The sequence below is a fragment of the Poecilia formosa genome, unplaced genomic scaffold, assembly GCF_000485575.1.
Source record: "Poecilia formosa unplaced genomic scaffold, Poecilia_formosa-5.1.2 Scaffold78, whole genome shotgun sequence".
Lineage (NCBI taxonomy): Eukaryota > Metazoa > Chordata > Actinopteri > Cyprinodontiformes > Poeciliidae > Poecilia > Poecilia formosa.
In genome coordinates this window covers 1,670,359-1,694,368 of record NW_006800017.1, presented here as the reverse complement: position 1 = coordinate 1,694,368, position 24,010 = coordinate 1,670,359, and the positions used below count along the sequence as shown (strand labels likewise).

General features: G+C 38.6%; 1 protein-coding gene across 1 annotated transcript; it reads left to right on the top strand.

Annotated features, from left to right (window-relative positions):
- The first annotated feature begins 6,589 nt into the window (after nt 1–6,589).
- On the top strand, nt 6,590–9,263 carry LOC103140987 (SRY-box transcription factor 8). Its single transcript, XM_007556370.2, has 3 exons — nt 6,590–7,350; nt 7,650–7,885; nt 7,989–9,263. Exons 1-3 carry the CDS (start codon nt 6,935–6,937, stop codon nt 8,732–8,734), a joined length of 1,398 nt encoding a protein of 465 aa, XP_007556432.1. The 5' UTR covers nt 6,590–6,934; the 3' UTR covers nt 8,735–9,263.
- Nucleotides 9,264–24,010: the final 14,747 nt, after the last annotated feature.

Sequence of the window (24,010 nt, the reverse complement as noted above, 5' to 3'; positions counted from 1 at the left end):
ATTACGACGCCTTTTACAGTTTTCAGTGCAGACCCTGGTGGGTGTTTAAAGGAGTAAATTCAGGAGTTGAAAGAATGTGCGCAAAAATTGTGTCAAAGATGAGGATTTATGAGCTTCTCATTGAATAACAACTTTTCATTCCATCATATACAAAATACACATTCCACGGGAAGAACTGTGTTGCTGAAGCATTTCATAATTAAAGACAAAGCTAATAAAACTGACGATCACAGACTGACTGTTCGTCCAGTTAGCAGCAGGTGTGCTAATGTGTTTTTGACTGCAGTCATTCCTTCAAAGGTTGCAGACTGGCTGGAGACAGACAGACTAAGTGGTGCTTATAAATATTGGCCCGGTACCCTGGAAGCCTAATTGGAGAATTTGATCCACCAAACCAAAAATCACTTTAATAGCATATAAATTATCCTGTAATATGTGAATAGCACCCAGGAGATTTGGGGTTTCATATTGCACTGATCTGCCTGCGTTATGTTCCCTTCTGCATATAGTCCTGTTTGTGCAAACTTCTACATGCACATTTTTTTTATTTTTATTTTGCTTTCATAAAGCAAAAGGAGATAAGTGTTTTGTGATTCTTTTTTTTGTCTGGACGCAATAAGGTAGACAAAATCTCTACTTTACAAGGTAAAGTTTCTAAAGCCAGATGAAGGCATTTAAATAGTCTTGGTATTGCAGCTCGGCCTCCCGTTTCCCGTAAAGCCAAAGGGTGGGCTCGCTGTTTTTCTGCCTCTCCTTAGCCTTGTTCTAACTATTTGCATGGTTCAAACCATGTAGTTCATGGGAAAATTAAGGAGATGGTTTAAGAAAATCAAAGATCAAAAACGTAGACAATGTGGGAAACTCCATAGACCACAAATTCTTTTCAAAACATGATGACAAGAGAAAAAAGGGCACAGTAAATCATATTTATATCATGTCGGGGGAAGAAAGAACCAGGCATTTCCACTCTTCATAAGTGATTAAAGAAAAATATGTTTTATGATAATTGTCAGAAACTGTTCTGTTTACGACAATTATGAAACACACAAATCAATTTGTAAGAAAAATTCATGCCCATTCTTTACAAACAAGAGCTTTTACACCTAGTGAATAAATATCAGTAAAAAATTATACAACTGTCACTATGTAGAACTTGCAATCAGCTTTTTACATTCTCCCTTTCTTACTTTATCTGCACGGTAAACTACAATTGGATCATAAAGTTGCTTGTACTGTTGTAGGAAAGCAGAAAAACAAACTTTGAAAATAAAATAAAAAAAACCTCTTAAGCTAAATTCAAACAGAAACAAACACGACTCAGACTGTTTTAGACCACTCAGCTGGATGTTTCTTTAATAAAACTGAATAAGAGAAACATCTTTGTGAAGAGCAGATTCTCTCCTTTGAAACTATAAAGGATTTGGGGTGAGGAAGTTATGTGTGTGTGGGTGCGTGTGTGTGTGTGGGTTGCTCCAAGTGGTGCAATCAGAAGCAGAAAAATGGACTGTTTCATGTTTTGGTCACATGCTCAATAAAAACGCTTGTATTGCGTTTAGTTTGGGTGGCATTGCTTGTTTTAAACCTTTAGCTGAGTTTCTCTCCATCATTTTGATATTGACAATATGTTGTGGTTGGCAAATGTCATCTGCATTTCAGGCAGTCCAGATAGAGCAATGGAGAAGAAAAGTTTGATTGCTGTAATGCCAATACAAATCGTTCTGCTGAGTAGCGATGAGTTAATCATATCCAACATACCATTTTTTTCTATAAACATAAATACAAACATTTCTAAAAAAAAAAAAAAAAAAAAAAAAAAAACTGTTGGTCATTTTAAATAGTTTCAAAATCTAGATGTCTTTCTCATTTCCTAAAACAAAACAATCTAAAATAAATGTATCTTATTCTGGGAAGGCTATGAAGAATTCTGGGCCTAATTATACAAAAAGTACACAGATGTGCATCCACAGTGCAGCAGATGTTTTTTTTTTTTTTTGGTTAAAACATGATAAATGTGAATATAATAGTAATATGATATAATCTTGTTCACATATGAAGAGTACATTGGAGCAGCATATTATATCGATCAAACATAAGTGGTTTATTCTCAGGACAATAACGTTTTAACATTATAACAGCTTTACTAAGTTCTGTGCATAAAGGAAATATAAACATTATCTGCAAATGTGCTTATTTGAGGACATTCCAACAAGAAACAGCCTATATTGATTATTTTAACGACAAACATAAAAAAAAAAAACAGTTGATTTATCCTGTCATTGTAATAAAAACATCCTTGTATATCTTTGCTAATTCGACTGAACACAACATACAGTCATCTGCAAAACCGCTGCCTCACAAAACAGTCATGTCGAAAAGAAAATGCACCAAATAATCTGGAAACACTTTGGGTGTTTTCATGCTCCTGACATTAAGATGGAAGAGTGACTGAGAGCCAAACACACCCAGAGATATTTTGAATAACAGTTACCATAAGGCTTTAAACACTCACCCATCCCTGCACCTTTCTTTCTTTCTTTACTAATAAGTTTGAATAAAACCTGTTGCCGATTCGGCGAAACCGTCATTATGGCATTTTAATGAATTTAGGATACTGTGAGGTCAAATGTCGACAGGAGGTACTAACGCAGAGCAGCTGTCATGTGGGTTCGACTGTGATTAGAAGCAGTGCAGTCAAACATATCCAGATCTTTGGCCTCACCAGCCAGACAACCTGGTAAATGTATCTGTCTGTAAACCAAAACGGGAAAAAAAAAAAAAAAATCTGCTGTCTGGAGCTTAGAGAAGGAGTAGCTGAGAGGACGATCATGTGGACCAGTCACGGATAATATATGTGCAAAAAGTCCTCTAATTATCTTCATCTACAAATGTAACCTGACCCTGTCCCCATATCTTGTCCTCTTCTAGGTAGCAAAATGTTGGATTATTCGACCGGAAGGATCGCTCTTCTCCTGTCTGGTACCCCAGCCTCCCAGTTATATTTACTGTAACTGTAAATTCTGCACTAATTACATTCTTCCTTAGTGTGTGAAACCAAAGATAGAAGTGGTCTGGTTGATGCGGCGCTGGGGTGAAGCATGGTTTGTCAGCAGCCCAGGAGTTCTGTCCACATGTGGTTGTGCAGTGGTTGCGATCGTCTGGGTGAGAAGGAGGGCATGCCACTCTCCACAGTTCGCCCAGTTTATGTCGACTCATCCGGAGAAATTATTTAACCAAATGAAGGCCTGCTGTTTGTGTTAAAGTTTAGCTAGGGAGACTCTGTGGCTGTGGAGACAGCTGTTATCCATGTGGGGAAATTGTATAGAATTTGTGACAGACATTTTGTGGCGCAGATTCCATGAACTGCACACGAAAATGTGAATTTCCATAACAGGTTTAGTCAACTCGTGACCAGATTTTATTTTTATTTTTCTCTTGCAAAACAATTCTGCTCTTTACATTCAAAGTAAGGTAAGGTCATTTTATTTACGTAGCACATTTTCAGGAACAAGGCATTCAAAAGTGCTTCGACGTATTCATACATGGTTATAATTTGCGACATTATAACCATAAACCTAATTGTATATTATTAGGATTTGATGTGATACACTAAGTTGGACTTGAGTTGAAGAGAAGAATGACAAAATGTTATTTTAACAAAACAAAAAAAAAAACATCTGAAAAGTGCAACGTGTGTCTGTGTTTAGCCCCTTCTATTTAGATACCCCTTAATAAAGATCTAAAGCAACACATTTCCTTTAGACTTCACTTCAGAAGGTCTCAGAGGCTGGTTGGAGAACATTAGAGAACACACCACGTTAATCAGAGCAGCAGTCAAGAAGTCCATGATACGTTTTAGAGGAGCTATTTTGCATTTTCCAACTCAAGCCAGGTTGGAGACATGGAAAACAAGTGGAAGATGGTTCTCTGGTTTGCTGAAAGGTTTGATGAAATACACGTAGAATTTTCTTTTCTTTCCCTTCACAATTTCACACCACTTTGTCATAATCTATCTCATAAATACTTTTAAAATACACTGAGGTTTGTGCACGACGAATTGAACACATAGCAAGCTGCTGTTCAAATTTGAATCTAAACAGTGTGATATCGAGGCAGTGCAACTGCTCCACATACTTGCCAAGAGTTAAGAAATGTGCCTAACTGTATTAAAACACAGAAGCAGAGACCAAAGGGAGAAGGATTCCTGTGGGTGACTGCATAATTTAATTTAGTATGCACATTAGAAGCCAGGGAGTATAATTTACATGTGGGATAGAGGCGACTTGGGCCCATGGAGGAGAAGAGGGGCGAGCTAGTTGTAAAAATCTGAAAATCTTAACCGCGATTTTGAGATCCACATCAGGAGAAAAAGGAAAATGAAAACCTTCCCTAACTCTGAGGGACACATTAGGTTCATGCTCGGTTACCTCGTCTTCTTTTGCTCCTTCCTGTTCTAATTTGGAGCCCACATACCCTGGTTAGAGTTTCTCCCCACATTACAGGGAAGAAGGCCGGGTCTGGTGAAAACTGTCTTCTTTTCTCAGTCCCTTCCAGTCAGTTTCCAACCCCCGCCCCATCCCAAAAAAGAAGAAGAAAAAAAAAAACTCCCAAGTAACTCATTTAGTTTAGATACAGTTGGTTTTGCTGTCCCTCACAATTTATCTTCTTTTGGCAACCCATTTGACAAGATGAGTGGTAAACTAAAGCGATAAAGCTGCTGAGGATTTACCTTTCAACTTCATTTAGCTGCACTTCTTATCATAAATTTCTTGTACAACATTACAGCCGAAAGCACAGTTTCTATTTTGTTTGTGGAAATGACAAGAATCCAGTGCGATGCTTTCTATTCTACACGCTCATGTCATGTCTGTTGATGTTTGCATGTTTACACCATGTATACATGTATGCTCCTCATAGGACACATGCACTATGATGAGTAAGCACTTTTCCATGGATTAGATTGAAGCCAGACCCAGTTAAGCTGTTAGCTGCTGTCTGGACTTTTTGTGCACACACACACACACCTACACACACACACACATATGCAGACATGCACCCACATTAAACTTGACCCTAGTGCTTTGGAAGCAGCTGCTAAAAAGGAAGCCAGCCTCATTTGACATGCAAGTCGTTTACAAGTCTTTGTTATTCGTCGGACTTTAAAGCTTTAGGTGCAACACTTTCTCAGCTTATGATCAGTTTTAGTAAAAGTCAATATTGTAATAACTTACCTTGGTGCACGAGCCATCAGAACTCTGCATGCATAAGTGTCAGTTTCTATTATTTCCACATTAGAGATCCTGTTCCCTCAGCCACCTGCAGTGTCCATGGAGCGAGGTAAACTGCCGTCCAGCACACACATACCCTGTCTTTTCACAGGGAGGTCAGTGATAAAAATCATCCCACAATACGTGAACAAAGACAGCTACAACAAAGACAGTGATTCAGTCCCGCTGCTTATCTCCCCTTCTCCCGATAATGTACCTTCAGGGTCATAAAATGGATATTTCAATGGATGTGAAAGGCTTTATTGTGGAAGCATCCTCAACTTTGCAAAGGTTGAGACTTTTTGTTAAAGTTGTAAAAGGGCTCATAAAGGCCTATGATGACTGAACTTTTCAAGATGAAGTTGGTTGGTTTTGAAGCAAGGCTCACGTTTTACATTTGCTTAAATTTAAATGCAGTTCTGGACTAATATTGAATTACTAAGGAAATATTAAAATGAAGACATAAATGGAACACTTGACATCACAATCTACAGTGGCCTGTCTGTAACTGGATTATTTTTTTGTTTAATGAGAAATTTATTCTATCAGGAAAAATAGCGATACGAGTTGTAAAATTATGTCACATAATTGGCAAATCTGATGCAAAATAGTTAGTTATAAAGTTTCATATTTTTTTAGCTTATTTTCCATAATGAATACCATTCCATATGCCTGAAAATTTGTCATTATTTTTCCATTTTTAAAGGTTTTCTATGTCCACATTTAATTCTACATTTTTAATTTTTGACAGCCAGATCTGGAAAAGATCAATTTTAGCACAGTAAATGTATGCAGACTCGTACACTCGTTACTTTGTTAAATCAGTAGGATTGTTGCCATACTAGTAAAAGCTTGCTATAAATATTTAAGGTCCTTCTAATAAGGTGAAACAATTTTTTTTTCTCTGAAAACCGTGGCTAAATTTTAGCATTCTGAAGCAACGTTTACCTCCTAGCTAAAAAAAACATTGTTCAACTAGTTTGGCTTTAGCAATAGCACCCCTGCTAGACTAGCTAGAATTGGGTACAAACATAAATTCTTGCTCCAACACAAAGATCTCATACACCTTATGGACATTTTTAACTTTTATTAAGTGAGTAAATTTATTTATAATGCAAACGTTTACCAGCCTCTGCAGTACAAGCAAATAGGAACAGCTAATTTTGATAAAACTAACATCTTCAGTTAAACTTTTCTCAAAATATTTGGGATTTACTATCAAAATAAGTTAACTGTTATTATCAATGAAGCAGATAATATCACAGTTCATGCAGTTTCAGCAGAGCCATAAAACACCATAAAAAAGAAAAACATTATAATAATGAAGCCCACACAATTCCCACAACCAATGAGGAGAAGGTGCTGATTTGCTCCAGCCAATCCCAGGCGGAAGGAGGGCTGAACGATTTAAAAGTCCGAGTCAAGTTGCAGTAACATGTAGCTCCTCGTTTCATATTGTGAACAGCAACTTTGACGACCGCACCCCCAATGGCAGCCTAAGACAAACAAGACAAACAAATCGGGGCTCCAGGTGACTGAAACAGTTCAAGGAATTTAACCAGGGCACACCGTGCGTAAAAGGCGCAGCGGAACTCTTGCTGCGGGGGTTCCTTCTCTTTTTCATTTCTAACACAGTTTTGGATTTTCACCTGTGCTGGACTGATTGCATTATGTTAAAAATGACAGAGGAGCACGAGAAGTCTCTCAACGACCAGCCGTGCAGTCCATCGGGGACAAACAGCTCCATGTCTCAGGACGAGTCCGACTCCGACGCGCCGTCCTCGCCAACGGGCTCCGACGGCCACGGATCCCTGCTCAGCGGTTTGGGAAAGAAGCTGGACTCCGAGGACGATGAGCGCTTCCCAGCCTGCATACGGGACGCGGTCTCGCAGGTCCTTAAGGGATACGACTGGTCCCTGGTCCCGATGCCAGTGCGAGGGAACGGGTCTCTGAAGAACAAACCGCACGTCAAGAGACCCATGAATGCGTTCATGGTGTGGGCACAGGCGGCCCGCAGGAAGCTGGCGGATCAGTACCCACATCTGCACAATGCTGAGCTGAGCAAGACACTGGGAAAACTCTGGCGGTAAGAAACATTTAATTACTAGGATATATGTATGCAGTAAAATAAAATATAACCCAGCTTTGAATAAGATAATCACCAAAGCAGAAACTTATATTATAGCTGCAGATATGAACTCAACTTAGAATGAAAATGTCAGAGTCTGGGTAGATAAAATTTTGGAAATTATTTAAAGAAAACTATAGTCGTGCCAGCAAATACACTCAAAACAAACTTTTAAATTCAAATGTAGCTTTCTCAATTTTTTTTGTGGTTTGCTCATGGAATTTAATAGTTTTCTTCTTCTATACTTTTCATATTAGCCTGCTTTCTGAAAGCGAGAAGAGGCCCTTCGTAGACGAAGCAGAGCGACTGCGGGTTCAGCACAAAAAAGATCATCCAGACTACAAGTACCAGCCACGGCGACGGAAGAATGTGAAACCAGGCCAGAGCGACTCAGATTCAGGGGCAGAGTTGGCACATCACATGTACAAAGCTGAGCCAGGGATGGGGGGGCTGGCAGGAATGCCTGATGGACACCACCACCCTGAACACGCAGGTATGTCAACCAAGACTGCAGACAGGGCTATTACTTTTTAGGGGTCATAGTTAGTTTTGTGTTTTGAGCGATCTTAACATTTTATTCTCACATTTCTTTTCAGGGCAGCCTCATGGACCACCTACCCCACCCACCACCCCCAAAACAGACCTCCATCACGGAGTTAAGCAGGACCTGAAGCATGAAGGCCGCCGCCTTGCCGACAGCAGCAGGCAGAACATTGACTTCAGCAATGTGGACATCAACGAGCTGAGCACTGATGTCATCAGCAACATGGAGACCTTTGATGTGCATGAGTTTGACCAGTACCTCCCTCTGAACGGCCCCGCGTCGGGCTCCGCTGCCTTATCCGCAGATCACAGTCATGGGCCGGTTCCAGTCCCCGGCAGCTCCTACGCTTCCTCGTACGGCAGTGGTGTTTCATCCTGGAGCCGAAAGTGCGGCATGTCCTCCACTTCTCCCCCCGCCGGCGAGGTCGGCCAGCACCGCCTCCACATAAAAACGGAGCAGCTGAGCCCCAGCCACTACAGTGAGCACTCCCATGGGTCGCCATCGCACTCCGATTACAGCTCCTACAGCAGCCAAGCCTGCGTCACCTCGGCCACTTCGGCCGCCTCGGGTGCCGCGTCTTTCTCCAGCTCCCAGTGTGACTATACCGACCTGCAGAGCTCTAACTATTACAGTCCTTACTCTGGCTACCCCTCCAGCCTCTATCAGTACCCCTATTTCCACTCGTCCAGGCGGCCCTACAGCAGCCCAATCCTGAATAGTCTATCCATGGCTCCGGCACACAGCCCCACTGCCCCCAGTTGGGACCAGCCTGTCTACACCACTCTGTCTCGGCCTTAAAGGGGACCAGAAACAGTCTGTTTGCACCAGAGACTCATTCAGTTTGATGCACTACTAATGAAGGACACAAGGCAAAGGCGAAGAGCTGTACGAAGGGGCCTGAAGTGCCACCTGCGACCGTGTGAACGTGAAACAAACAAAAGAAAAAAAGTGCCTGCTGATTTTATACAAAGTTCTATTGTTGAAATGAAAAAAACAAAACAAACAAAAAAACAAACAAACAAACACACACTTGTACAGAGTTTTTACACAAAGAGAACTTGCGTGTGTCATTAGAGAGCCAAACTCCTCCGTGAGGACACGTTACTTAAGCTGACATCTTCTCCATCCCTGTCCTTTTTCAGTTTCAAATTACTAAAGCTCACCGTTAAGGTGAAGACCGGCTGCAGAATTCTGCAGGAATGAAAAAAGTTTGGCTAACAGTGCACACAGGACCAGATATGTTTGAGCTGCAGTAAAATTTACATGAATGGCTGAAGCTACATATCGCAGCACACGATTTGCATCAGTGATTCAGCCTAAAAGGAGAGAAAAAAAAAGGCTCATTGGAATTTTGTGTCATTTTTGCATAAAAAGTCTTATATGTATTTATGTTGATGCATTATTATTGGATTTTTGTTTTTGAATAGGTAAACACATGCTACATGTGTTTTTTTTTTTGTTATTTAGAGTACAGTTTTACTGACTTAATGAGAAGGAGGCAAATGAAGTAAAGCACCGTGCATTTGATATTCCGTTGAATTTCCAGAAGGATCTCCATTCCGAGTTTGGGAGCAAACAGACAGGACCAACAGACTCTGGCGCAGGACTCAGAACAGGTGTCTGAAATCTACGCTTGGCAAATCGCGATTAGTCATGTTGTGGGCTTAAAGGAAATGGGGTAAAACAACACCACACGCTGAGTGACACGTCAGCTGGACCTCCTGTACATGTCCATGGGCAACGCGAGAATACGTGAGCAAACATGCATCCGTGTGTTGGGAGAGATAATGTGCAGATGAATGTGTGAGTTTATTTTCTTAGGGGACTGAATACATATCCCATGACATAATCATAATACGCACCAAATGATACAGAAAACATCTTTTTTTATTTCTACTTTACTCAAAGTGATGTTAAGCGTGACTGTTTTTAAAATATTTATTTCATAAACCATTGAAAGCCGACTCACTGCTGCATAAAAATGTGTTTGTGCCTTCTAATGCTAATTGTCAGTATTTTGGAATTAAATTGAATTTTTAACTAACAAACCATCCACTCAAGAGACTCGCTTTTAATTTCTGTCCTTAATTTGATTTAATTCCCCAAAGCATCAGTTTGCGGAATTAAACTAGAGCAGAACGACATTTTTTTTTTTGTATATCATTTTGGTGTATGATTTTGAAAAAAAAAAAAAAAGAAAGCCTGTGAAAATGATTGTTCTATTAACTAGTTTCACACACACACACATGCACATCTAACCCTTCCGCTGGCCGTTTTTTCAAAAAAATAAATAAATAATACTTTTTATCGATGTTTGTTTTTGATCCTCTTCTTTCCATCAACAACTCAATTTATTCCGTCTTGTACTTTTTTTGTGCTCAAATACATTTGGAAGCGATTGTGAAAAAAAAAAAAAAACTATAATAAAAGAAGAAATAATTTAATTGTGGGTTTGCCTTTGTGCTGGTTGGCTCATATTCACCTACATGTAAAACTTTGAAATTAGTGAGACTTCACACAAAACGGATTCACTAAAAAGATTTGCTGGTGTTTTTTCCTCAGGATATTTTTTTTTTTTTTAAAAAAAAAAGAAGAATCCTATGAACAACTTTCTTAAGTTTTCATTCTTTTATCTTAATCTTTAGACATCTTATTGTTTGCATTCTGCAAAAGCTTAGCAACATATCTATCAAAGTTGTCAACTTTAGATTTATTCATTAAACAACCAGCATAAAAGGAATGAGAAGAGATCCTGTCTCCTTTGGTCCAGAGTTGGCTCTGGCCTGGCATGCCAAGCCAACGTCCCTAACCAGTCCAAGGGCGATGCCAAGTGCCAGGGCCGCGCTGCTGAATTTTAATGATCCATTATGCTGCGGATGGGGCCCTATTGTGTCCCTTTATCCGGAGAGCTAGAAAGGAATTAATTGGACAGAAAATGGAAGGGCAAGGGGAACTGACAAGCCATTAAGAGGGTCCTGAATGGATGATTAGATGCACTAAGAGGAGAATCTTCCCCCTACCCCCGCCCCCCCTCATATTGCAGCACTCCACAAACAAACAAAAAACAAAAAAAACAACAACAATAAGAACAACCGCAATGACCACCGGACTAAATAGCTGAAATAATATCAGCGCACATAATCTGAAGATAATAAAAGAAGATAATACCACAGCAGATGGGATGTGGGTGGCTCAAGAACGACTTGTTGTTTTTCTTCCCTCAAACTCTTTTTTTTTTTTTTTCACAAGTGTTTGCCAAATACTTTCAGGAGGAACTCTTGAGAAAGAAGAGGAGTGAATAAAAGTGAGGCAAAAAGGCTCTTCAGGGTGCTTGGGTCCTGTTTCCTTGGAACGGATCCACAGTTTCTGATTGAGACTCTTGAAAGCCCGAATGTAAATAGATAGGAATGAACTGCATTGGAGAGCTTTACTGCGAGATAAACTACCCCAGTCAACTGAACAAATGGCTGCACACATTCTATGAATTAAACAAATCTTTTTGTCTCAGTTCTATTTCAAGCTTGTGGTGTAAAAATCACTCACACAAAACAATGCAGAAAAATTACAACGGCATAGAATATGAATTTTAATTTTTTGTTGTTTTTGCATCTCGTGTAGTTGAGACTCTGCAACATTCCAGCTGTCAAATAAAGATGATGGGAAAGAAGGGGCGTCACTGGAAGTCGAGTTGTGGTCTTTTGCCCACTTAAACATGATGGAGCGGCAGGGTGGACCCAGTTAAGCTGCTGCTTTCACCCATCCGACCACGTAAGCATTATCAGGACGGGGGACAGCAAACCTGGTAATAGTCTCATCCCTCCTAATGAGCCTGACTGACTCGGGACATGTTTTGGTGAAAAGGGAGGGATCTGGGAACTGTGAAAACCCCAAGAATGTGAGGCTGATTTGCAAGGGAAATGAAGTGGACATAAAGCACAGTTATGGCCCGCTGCTGAAGCTGCGTGGCCTTATTCCTCTCGACAAAAACAACAAAAAAAAGGAGTTTCCTGAATGCTCGCCTAGACTTCTCTTGGCCGGTTTCTCGTTGTCTCGTTTGTGTGACAATAAAAGAAAAACAAAGCTGTTTCGCGGGTACGAATGTGTCTTAATTGCGCTTGCACAGGACAGCTCCCTGCAAAAGTATTCATACCCACAGAAATGTTTCAGATTTGGTGATATTACAGAGTTCGACATATTTCAATGTGGTTTAATGTGATAGACCAACACAAAGGTGAACATAATTAGGGAAATTATGACAAATTATGCAGAGCTTTTGACATTAAAAAGTCAATGCATTGCAGAAACAGCTTTCATTGCAATTGCAGTTATTTGTCTTTTGTGGTAGAAGTATACAAGCCACGCAAATATAGAAACAAAATGTTTTACTCAATTTTTCTGTGAAAAAATAGTTCAAACTTTTATTCCAAAGTATCCCAAACTGTTCTACTGTAGTTCTACTTGTACATTTCAAGCTGTTGTTATGCTGATATCTGAGCACAGTCACAGGTAGGTTTTCCTCCAGAATTACCACCACAAAATGATCCAGCCACTATTTTTTTCAGGGCAACGAGCGTTGTTAGCTGCCTGCCACATATTCATGTTTGTACGACATTTTCTTCAAATCTCTCTACTTTCTGTTGGTTTATCACTTGAAATTACGATGAAATACAATGAAGTTCAAGGTTGTAACATGACTACATGTGAAGGTTTGAAGCATGAGTACTTCTTTCTGCAAGACATTGGTAATCATGGCGGTAATCAGATGTTGGTATATATTTTATTCCAGGTGATTTTACTTTTAAATTTGCAACTGTTGCTTATTTGCAGCAGAAATCCCCCTGACCCTTCTGTTGGAAACAACATCTCGCTTCACATGCAAAGTGAACGCGTAGCACAAAATTTTAGCAGCTCCACCCAAGCGAACAACTTCCTCAAAGTTATTTCTCTTGTCTCTCTGTTCCACTTGTAAAATGTAGGATTTCTGAAATGATGTCCCCAAAAAATAATGCAGTTATGACCAGGTCAAGCAAAACAGAGGGATACAGACCGAAATCTGAATTGGCTCAAGAAATGCTTATTTTTTTAGCACATCTGGTGCAACTAATGCAAAATTATTTAGCTTTGTATTTCTAGAAAGTTGGCATTTGTTGGCGCTTTAAGGATTTATACATTTATTGACAACTCGGGAATGATTATGAACGGCAACATTTTAAAACTCTCAGCATCACACTTGAAAATCATAATCTTTAACCAGGTTTAAAAGAAAAACAACCATTCCTAGAAGTGTTATCTATGTTGTTTAATGAATAAGAAAAAAAAAAAGCTTGATCAGTAAGCATTTACAAACATTTCTCAATCTGTTTGCACCTATTGCATACCAGATGGGAGGAATTGCAGAAAATAAGAAAATGTTTAGATACTTCTTTGTTTTTAACTGTTTAGTGATGGAAAAACTTAATCATATTATAGATTTCATAGACTCTTTAAGCGAGAGGGTAAAGGCCCTAAGCACAATTTCACTTAGGAACTCACTTCCAGATAAGCTCATCACAATTATTATAGACGTGTTAGAAATTCATGAATTTCTTTTCCAAGCACAAAAGAAAACCTGTTACTCCCTGATCTACTTAGTTGTAGTTATGGTATGAAAGATATGCAGACAAAAAAGAACCCAGATTGCATAAATGACTTAAATAAGTTTCAAATCCTGAAGGTTTCAGATTGACAGTTAAATCTGTGGTGTTGAATGTAGCTGCTGATGCATTGGTGAAACCATCTTGAGTAAAACCAAATGCTCTTTTTTTTTTTTTTCCACACTGACATTAATCGCTATGCCTTTGGTGACTGTCCCACATTTTAACTGCTGTAAAAATACAACAACCATAAAACATTACTCACATAAATAAATGCTACAATTGCTCTTTAAGTGGCTTAAAATCATTACAAGAGATTTTGCTCAGCACAGGTGCAGTGTTCTTAAAATTATTAGGAGAAAGTTGATAAAAAACAACACTTTGACATCTGGTCATTTTCAGCTCCCTGAACAGTTGTCCACAGTCTTTCACTTTGTTTTTTTTTATTCGTTCTCTCCTTTTCACTTTTCTTGGCACGTCTTGATCGTGAATGGGGTGGCAGCATAGCTGCTCATCTTATTTCCACAGCTTTAAGACTTGTTGATTAGTAACTGAGACTGTGTTTTCATTGTCGCAGCTTTTTTGCTTTTGTTGAACTGTGGCAGCGTTCCATGATCGTGTACTGTGTGCATCTTTATTTAAAGCGAGTTGATCTAATCCATTTTCAACTCGCTTCTCTCCCAATTTAAAGCGGTTTAGGACACTTTAGTTTATTGGAAGATAACTTTGCTTGTTTTTAAATTTCTTTTTTTCTTTTTTTTTTTGTTGTAACAGGATAACACCAAACATTCGGTAAGGCTGTTCTGTTGCAGCAAACCAGCGTAGGCCTGTGGAGTTAATAAAAGGTCCGTTTGAATTTCTGTTACAGCGCCAACTAATCTCTAAAAAGGAGTGTGTGTTTTAATCTAATGTGAAAGAGTTATGAAATATTCTTTGTTGAAAACAAAATAACATTAATTTTAAGCACTTCAATTCACAAATCTGTGGTTACACTTCTCCTTTTCACTTATTTTTGATTTATCTTTTTTTTACATTTATTAAACTTCTGATATTTGGCTGTTGAATTGTTTATATTATTATAAAACCCTTTTTTTTGCTGAAAAAAATGGTTTTTCTCCCTGCTACCTGCTGGAACTCGTAGAGTACACCGACATATTAATGGAAGATGGTGAGTTGATCCTTATTAAATATGTATATTTATAAAAGGAGAGAGAGAGGGAGGGGAAAAAAAGAGACATGTTTCAATTAAATGACCAGATTTAACCTTCCACAAACTACTTTATTTCCTAACGTTCAAAGCTGAGTTTTACATATTTCCCATGCAAGATAAGAAATGTCAAAAATATTGATGGATAATACTGGAAAAAAATATATTTCAAAGGTCTCAGCTTCCATTTTTTTCAGAGGCTTGTTTCCACACTCGCTTAATCATTGTAACGAAAAAGTTGCGATGTTGATTTTTTATGTAAAACAACACAAGTGAACACTTGATGCCGACCAACACACAGCGAGCGATTCAAAGCAGCTATGTCAAGTATGGCATCTCTCTGCTCTCTCTGTGCAATTAAGAGCAATGAATTAGCATATTATTATTTCCCCCTACACACACTCACATTGTTGTCCTGCCCCACAGCCCTAACACTCACACACTCCCATGTTACCAGTGATGAAGAGACGGAGAGAGAGGCAGCAGCCTGTGGAGTCCTGCAAAATCCTGGAATTTCAAGTGTGGGAGGCACATTTGCTTCAAAATTTTCATGCACAAAGATTTCAGAGACAAAGCCAGGAAAAGGCGACGTGTGACGCAAAAAGACATCCACAATTGTAAAGAGGAAACAGAAAAAAAAAGACATGGAATGGAAACTAATAGAAGATTGGAAAGACTCAGGTAGTAAGTGAAGAAAATGTTAAGGATTTTTTGTTTTTTTCCTCTTTCTTTTTTTTAATTTTTTTGCAGAGCGGTTTGGCAGAAAGTGCAGCAGGGACAGCAGGCCCAGAGTTTTAAAATGTTGCTCAGTGCTGGCAGAGCCATGTGTGAGTGCACTCTGTGGGAGCACCAAATCTTGTTGCCCAGCACAACATGGTGATTCAGACACAACAGCAGAGACCATCAAAACCCATTTACCCTCATAGAGCACAACCCCCCCACGAGATGGTCCTTTTCTCAAGGCCTTCCATGAGGAATGCATTTTAAATCCGAGTCTGGGATGCTCCATTATTTTTTTTTTTCTGCCTTAACATTCATTCTAAAACTAGAAAGTACACCGCAACATATTAGGTGACCGTTGCAATATTTATCTAATATGCACATGATCAGCAACACATGGCCATCCTCTCACACTTGATAGCGTTTGTGGTATGACAAAGAGCAGAGGAAGAGGAAAAAATAAGGAAGAGTTTGTTCTCCCATGCGGTTTTGGCCCGTTCTGAGGGGGCTTGGAGCCCGGCCAGTCTGTCCTGGGGTTAGTCTTTGATATGGATGGGATTCATTATGTAACTGAATCTATTGTCAGGGAGAAAAAACAATATGGGGCCAGAAGGTAGGTGTGTTGTGAGAGGACCTGAAAAAGCAAGTGAGTGAAAGGGCTTTTACACCACCTTCTTTGCAGCTTATCGCAGTCTCGACTGGGGGAGCAACGGTTCACGCTTTGGCTTTAAAGCAGCATCATTTACGCCCCAACAGGTTTCTCTCTTTGGAGATACGGCGAAAACCCTCCCCTGAATTCATTCACTTATTTTCCATACATCTGCAAAGAATAAGTGCAAAGCCTGATGTGAATTACGGAGACTATGATCATCTTCTGAGTGCTACAAATGGATAGCATCAAAGAAATTTTCTCAAATATCCAAGAAGCAGCTCCACCGCTGCTTTCTTCGTATTCAGATTCAATGAAGCCGAGGGTCCGGGAGTTTGTGTCGGCTTTGAGAAAATAACTTTGAGCATTTTCTGAATGTAAGTGTAAAGTGCCTTGCAAAAGTAATCATTTACTGATTGAGCATTTTCACGTTTTCCAACTTTACACTCGCAAATTTCATTGTACTTTTTATTAGGATTTTATGACCTACCAAAAGTATCACAAAATTGTGAAAATAATAAATTTTCTTGTTTGAAAAATGAAAATCTGAAAAGTGAGTGCCTTTTACCGTAACTTCAGCGATATGGAGTGATTGTTTTAGTTATTGTTCTTTGCAATGTGATAAATTTCTGAAAAATCCTCAGAAATGGAGAACATTTCTGAAGATCAGTTTTCAACACTTGTCATAAATTGCTGATTAGATTTAGATCTATGTTTAGGACTTTGGCCTAGGCACATTTCAATATATAAATATACTTTTATAAAAATCCATTGCACCTCCCGCTGCATGTTCAAGTCCATCCTGTGTCAATGTGAAACACCACTTCGTTGTCTCACAGTCTCTGAAAGGTTTCCCTGTAGAGGACTTTCAGCAATTTAGCTTCATCCGTCATCCCATCAACTCTGACCGCTCACCTTTCTGAAGAAAAGCTCCCCACTGCTACACAGGAGTAGACCATATAAGATTTAGTTTTTTTCTTCAGACTACTCCTTTTCATTCAGAACTTTTATGTTAACATGTCACACGTTCATTTTAATCTGTAAACTTGGATGCTACCGCCACCATGTTTTACACTGAGATATGTGTGTGATGTGGAGTGTCAGTTTACGTGAACAGATGGCATTTTGCACATAGGTAAAAAAAAAAAAAGTAAAATTATGGTCTCGTCAGACTTTCTTCTAAATGTTTTCCATGTTCCCTGCATCATTTGGACCAAACTACAACTTGTGACTTTCAACAATCACTTTCTTCCTGCCATACTTCTATGAACACAAGATTTGTGGCGCACATAACTAATAGCTGTCTGCGCAACAGATTCTTCCACCTGAGCTGTGGGTATTTGTGGCTCCTCCAAAAGTTACAATGTACGTCTTGACAGCTTATTTAATCTAATCAAACCATTTCTGACTAGGCCTTCCATCCTAGGCAGACCCCCATGTCCTATCACGTCCGGATTTATATGAAAGGGTGTGGCATTAAAAGAGTCCATAAAATTCAATGCTTGGAATAAGAAGAAAAGGTACCTGATCAGAGTCTGATAAAGCTGGAGACTAGTTTGATTTGAATGCAGCCAAGAAAATGGTGCTCTATGCAAATAGGGACAGTCAGCTATATTCGGGCGACCGGAGGCTGAGGGTGATTTGAATGAATGAAAATGAGAACAGCATGTTTGCTGTTTGAGGGCAAGATATTAGAGACTCAAAGATAAAGGCAAGCTTAAATTTTACAGTCACACTAGCATCTTTCCAGACTGATATTCCTAGCTTGGTATGTAGCAACGTCTGCAGGGAAGGAAGGAATCTCTTCTCCATAGAAAAAGGTGGAATTTGGGTCTCAAAATGACAGCGTTGACCACAAAAGTCTTGTAAGGCAACTCAGGGACAAAACAACAAAAATTTGTTTTAACTCCTTGATTTCTAAAGGTAATTTTTGAGGAGGTTCCTTTTCACTGCTTCATCCCAAAACTGGAAGTCAAAATTATTACAATCAGTAGTCGAGTCTATACACTTAGCCTGGTTTGTCTAAATGTGTAGACAACAATTCCAACAGAAAGTCTTGCATATCTGAGCATTCATTAAAAGGCTCACTAGTTTCGTATTGATGAGAAACATGCCAGAAAAAGGATTCAGTGAAGCGGTCCAGATCTCACTTCTAAAGTATTTTGTGTTGGACGCTAGAACTCCCTCATGACCACGGATAAAAGCCTCCTTCACAAGTTTCTCCTCAGTTCTTGAGCCAAGAGTCAAGAAGAAACACCCCGTTGTCATCGTATGTGCCACTTCCAGTCACATGTCACAAGCAGACAAGCCGCATCACTCTTTATTAACACAAAGTAAAACGCAAAACAAAAAATAAAGTAGAATAAAAAATATTACACGATGATGGCAGTCTTCTCCGATTTAAATGTTCTGAGACAAACACATGAGAGATTGTTGGAGATACTGGGGATGACAGGCTGTGAGGTGGATGTGATGAAATCCCTCTTTAGTCACAAAACAACTTATTCCTTTACCCGATGAGTTTGAATCAATACTCACTGAACAAACGTCAAAAGTTTTAATAGAGTTATAAAAGGAAAGCACACACATTTTTTTTCTGTGGTAATGTAAAATCTTGACTTCCTGCAGTATTTCTAGAGAATTACTGAGTTTTGTTATTACCCATTTTATATCTCATTCCTTTATTCCTATGATTTGACTTATTTTTGTGCTTTCGTCATGCTGCTTTAGCATGATGGCATACTTATTAGTAACATCCATACTTATTAGTAACATCCATACTTGTTAGTAACATCGATAAAGATGTGTGAAAGGGATTAAATCAATTAATCGATCATTATTCCAGGCACAAGAAAGGTCCATAGTAACAAAAAGTGATCAAACAAAAAGATAAATAAGGGAAAAGGTTCTACAGAAACAAACTAAATTTTAGCTCTATTGAATAAAATAAATTTTTAAATCTGCCCTATAAATGAACTGCTTTTATTTAGTGGGAAAATAATTAAATGTGAAGGTATAATTATTTACATTTTCCATTTACATTAAATGTAGCATTATTCTTATTTGTGCTCTATATTTTCTGTTAAACAGAATTAATTCATGACTCACTATTCCATAAGATGTAAATCTTCCTTGACACAGAGATCTGTGATGCTGTGTGTTTCAATTTCAAACACACAACATCTGGGAACATTGTTAGAGCACATAGAGTCTTTCAAATACGGTGCAGTTTTACATACAAATATGGTGATCTGTGGCAAGAAAACTAAAAAAAAAAAAAAAATCAGTGGGTCTTTTAGCAGGATAATAACTCACAACATTGGATTATTATCCTGCTAAAAGGATAATAATCCAATGTAATTTGTTGTTCTCATAACAGCACATGAAAAGTCTACCATACACAAAGTAAACATTCTTCAATGACCAAAAATTCCCTGACCTACAGATAAGAACATCCAGGAAACAGAATGATACCAAGATTTTTCAAAGATAAATGGTTAACGACCCTTTTACCAGCGATACCAACAACTGAGTCACCAGTGGCCTTGTTAATGCATTGAAATAAAATTTGATCATTCAAAAACGTCAAGCGTAATATAAGAAAACTGCAATAAATGTGCCAACATGGCAGACACCATAAGCAAAACCCATAACTTGTGCAGTCAGCTTTTCTATTTGTAACTTATTGATCATTTAACTTTAAGTTCCTGAGTCTGAATTTAGTCTTTTCTTTCAAGCTCTCTTTAACAAATCACACATGTTGAACTGATTCTGATTGCATAAGAATTACACACATGCAGGAACTCACTTGCACAGCCAGCCAGGTACCAGCGTCACAAGATCTGATTGTGTTGTTTCGGGATAGAACGCCTTGTGTTTTGGGAGGATTTTTAAATAAAACAGATCATTTACTGGCGTGTGCAATGATATCCCTGAGAAAAGGTGCTCTCATTGCTGCAAGAGGAGGTCACTGCAGGTAAGACATTAACACATATAACTTAGGAAATTAAAAAGAAACGTTACTTTTGGAAAATTATGCATTACAATGATAATACAATCAGCTTTTCAAATATTTTTCAAATAACCCTAGAGCTGACAAACACATACAGTGTGAGCGTGTTCATGCATTTTTGAATGTCTGCACATTTGTGATTGTGGCCAGTCTCCCAGGAAGGGGCTAATCCCAGGGCAGCAGCAGTGGAGGAGAAAGTCTGCACATGTGCAGATCTTTCAACTGTGGTTTGCGATGTTTAGTCTCGTTTCGTCAGTCCTTCTTGAAACAGGTCCAGAAAAGCTTTCAATAGACCATAATTCCAAAATCCCTCTGAATCCTGAAAGTCAAATCACCCTCCTTGCATCAGGGGAATGAATACGAGGGGAGAAAAAAAAAATCATCAAATTGTGATCTTGACGGACAGCTTGGTGGTGTGGTGGTTAAAACGCTGTCACCTCAAAGTGAGACGGTTTCCATTTAAGTCTCAGCTGGAGACATTCTGAGCTGAGACTGCATTAATCGTTTTGAATGTGTGGGTTTTCTCCATCTATTGTGGCTTCCTCCTACAGTCCGGGAACAGGCATGTTGGGGAAATGGCTGTTGCAAATTGCAAAAGACTCAGTTTGTCCTTGATTTGGACGGATCACTTCTGTCTGCAGGTCTGAACAGTGACAATTTTGAGTTCCTTCAGGTAAAGGTGCTTGTCTAAGTCTGACTTCTCATCCAACACTCAGTTCTCATTTGTCTTCTCTCTTGTGTCCCCGATTCTCCTCTGAAAGTTCTCCAGGGCACCTGATTTGGCTTCAACACAAACCACTTTCTGACAGGACAGTTCTGGGGATTTCCTGCAAATTTGTGGGCTGCAATCCATCTCTGTCAAATACAGCCCACAGTCTCATAATTTTATCAAACTTTATCCAATACTGGTAAATGCTTATCACATGTTCTTTTTTAATTAAATACAGTTAAAACATTTAACTATTACTAATCTAATTTGCAAAAAAAAAAAAAAAAAAAATGAAGCCCAATATTCTTTTGTTGCTCTCTACATATAATGTGCAGCTTGAAAATGTTGTCACGTTTTAGGCATATTTTCTAATTATGAAATGCATAAACTTGAATATATTAAAAAGACAATTATTTTATGGAGGACAATGCTCCATCACATGCATCCAAGTACCCCAGCTAGTAAAGGTGTTAAAGATGAAAACCGTGTTCAATTCACTTGAATTCAATTGTATTTATATAGTGTCAGTTGTCCTGGACTGAATACCTGTTCAGAGGTGGGAGAAGGATGTTAACGTGGAGTGAAAGATATGAATCGATTCTCAGAAACAGTCCCTTTACAGCCATAGATTGCTTTAAAAATTCACAAAAAAGCTCCCTATTCAAGCTTCCCCCAGTTTGTACAGTAAACATTTTAGTTTGTAACAAATAGTTCAGACATTGTTACTCTAAAAACAACCCCATCTTTCCCCTTTCCTTTTTTCTGTAGAAATATAAAACACTTGATGTATTTTTATTTTTATGTTGTTGTTTTTTTTTTTTTTTACATTTTTTGATTTGGAGGAGAATATGTCAGGTTTCTGTGTATTGTAAATAAAAGCTAACGATTTTAAGCTTTCCTCACTTTTTCATAAGCACTGCTACTATTTTATACGCGGGACTAAACAGCAAAAAGCAAAACAAAAAACTAGCAGCTCCTCTGGCCCCAAGAAGCAAAAATGTTCCTTTGCCCTTTGTCATGTTCAGTGTGTGCACCTTCACTCAGAATAATACTCGGTGACCCTACACACGACAACTGTTCACCACGGCAATAACTTTTGCTTTCTTGGCCCTTTGCAGCTGTCCACTCGCCCAGGTCCTTTGGTTCATAACAACAGCTGAGGCTCAGCCGCTTTACATGCAGCAACCTCCCTGTCACAAGTGCCAACATGACCTCAGACCCAATCCCTAAATATCTGCTTCCTTTTTACTGCCGCTCCACCCGAAGTTATCACAATTATTTCTTGAGATTTTTTTTTAAAGTCAGTTTTTATATTGATAGCACCAAATAAACCGATTTTGATTCATCCCAGTCGAACTTTCTTATGATCGCAACCCACTCCAAACAGAATCTCCAATGACAAATACACAACACTCACTTTATCACTCACTTTGTGACTCAAGTGTTTCATACTGTTTCCCCCCCCCTGGCAGTTGTGAAACCATGTCAAAGCTAATAGACACTCAATTTACACTATATATGTATATGCCTGTACATGTGTATAGTCAGAAAACACAAGGTGTGCCTGGAATCAATAACTCTATGAGGAGGATCTCATCTGAAACTCCCACCTGTATACAAACCAGGCACTGCTGGGTGATAAATTTAGAGCAGAATTCCAAATAAATGTGGTTTAGGCTGATTTGTTTTTTGCTCTCGAAAACATGTGTTAAACAAAGTTATTTGCATAAAAAGAAAGTTCATTTAAAAGTCCTGGGAGCCACAGGAATGTCCTTTCATGTTTTGACCACAAGATGGCTCTGCAGCTCTTTGGATGCTCATAAAACGAACACGGGGCCAATAGCCCCATCAAGTGTTTAGCAGACAACATAAGAAAGAGTCTATGATCTGTTTTTTTTTTTTTTTTTTTTTTTTTTTTTTTTAACCATTGCAAACTGTAACTCTGGCTGTCATATTTTTGTGTGCATATCATAAAATAAAGTGTACAATATAAAGATAAAAATAAATCAATCAGTTTATAGACCACACCAGGTGGTGCTATGCTGAAACTTTCACAGCAATTATCAAACAAGTAAACACAATCAAGACACTTAACTATGCATTGAAAAGATAAATTCTGTTAAAGGTGTGTGTGTGTGGGGGGGAGGGGGACACTCTTTGCAGGGTTTCATAAGTTATAATGAAAAAATGATGTCAGTGGAGGGCACAGACTTAGATGAAAGTGGAAGGGAAGTTTCTTCATTTAAAATGCTACCAAAATATAATTTATATCTATAATATGACATTATGACATTCAGTTAAAGCTGTTCTAAAAAAAGGTCTAATAAACCTTCATGTTCTATAATTATCTCGGTAAATCATGAAGCCATTTATGGTCTATATTACAATTAGGTTTTATCATTTAAATACATTACAATTAATTTCCTGGCTCTCTATATGATATCAGCTGAGATACATGCAGCCTCATTAACTTTTATCTTACCAAACTGCTTTCACTATGAGACTTGGTAAAACCATACAACCAGTCATGTTTGCGCATTATTGCTTCCCTTAGCAACGTATGCATGGTTTTATTCCAGAAGACCATAAAAGAGCAATGACTTTAGCGGCATAGCTGCAGAGAGGAGAGACGTCTGTCTGGGAAAATTAAAATAGTAAAGATAATACTTTCATGGTCCAGTGTGACACTGAAGACAAATCCAGGCCTAACTGGCATTTCTAAAGTGTCAGTTTATGCTTTGTTGTTAGACAATTTACTTTTAGACCAGTGTTTAGTTGAAGCAAATACTTAACACTCTGTCGAATCAATGCATGCCTTCAACAACCAAACAAGATGCGATTTATGTATGTGATTCCCCAGACAGATTTGACATTAAAGTAAAAGGAGTCCATTTGTTAAAAATTATTCAAGCTGCACATGTCACAATTTTATAATGAAACACTGAAGTATCAAAAGGTTAAAAAAAAACAGAAAAAAGAAAGAAGTAGAAAGAAATGTTGAGGCAAAGACATGAGGTTTTGCTTCAAAACATAGAGACAACAAAGCCTAAACTGATGTAAGCATGTGTCAGCACAAAAGACATAGCATTATTTTTGACTGAGCTCCTGTTTGGGTGTATCACCTCCAACAAAAGCAGAAAGGAA

Bases quoted from the DNA above. Each gene is read 5' to 3' on its own strand.
- LOC103140987 (XM_007556370.2), top strand. From the start codon at position 6,935: ATGTTAAAAATGACAGAGGAGCACGAGAAGTCTCTCAACGACCAGCCG. The intron at 7,351-7,649 runs GTAAGAAACATT...TTTTCATATTAG, and splicing joins ACACTGGGAAAACTCTGGCG to CCTGCTTTCTGAAAGCGAGA. The intron at 7,886-7,988 runs GTATGTCAACCA...ATTTCTTTTCAG, and splicing joins CCACCACCCTGAACACGCAG to GGCAGCCTCATGGACCACCT.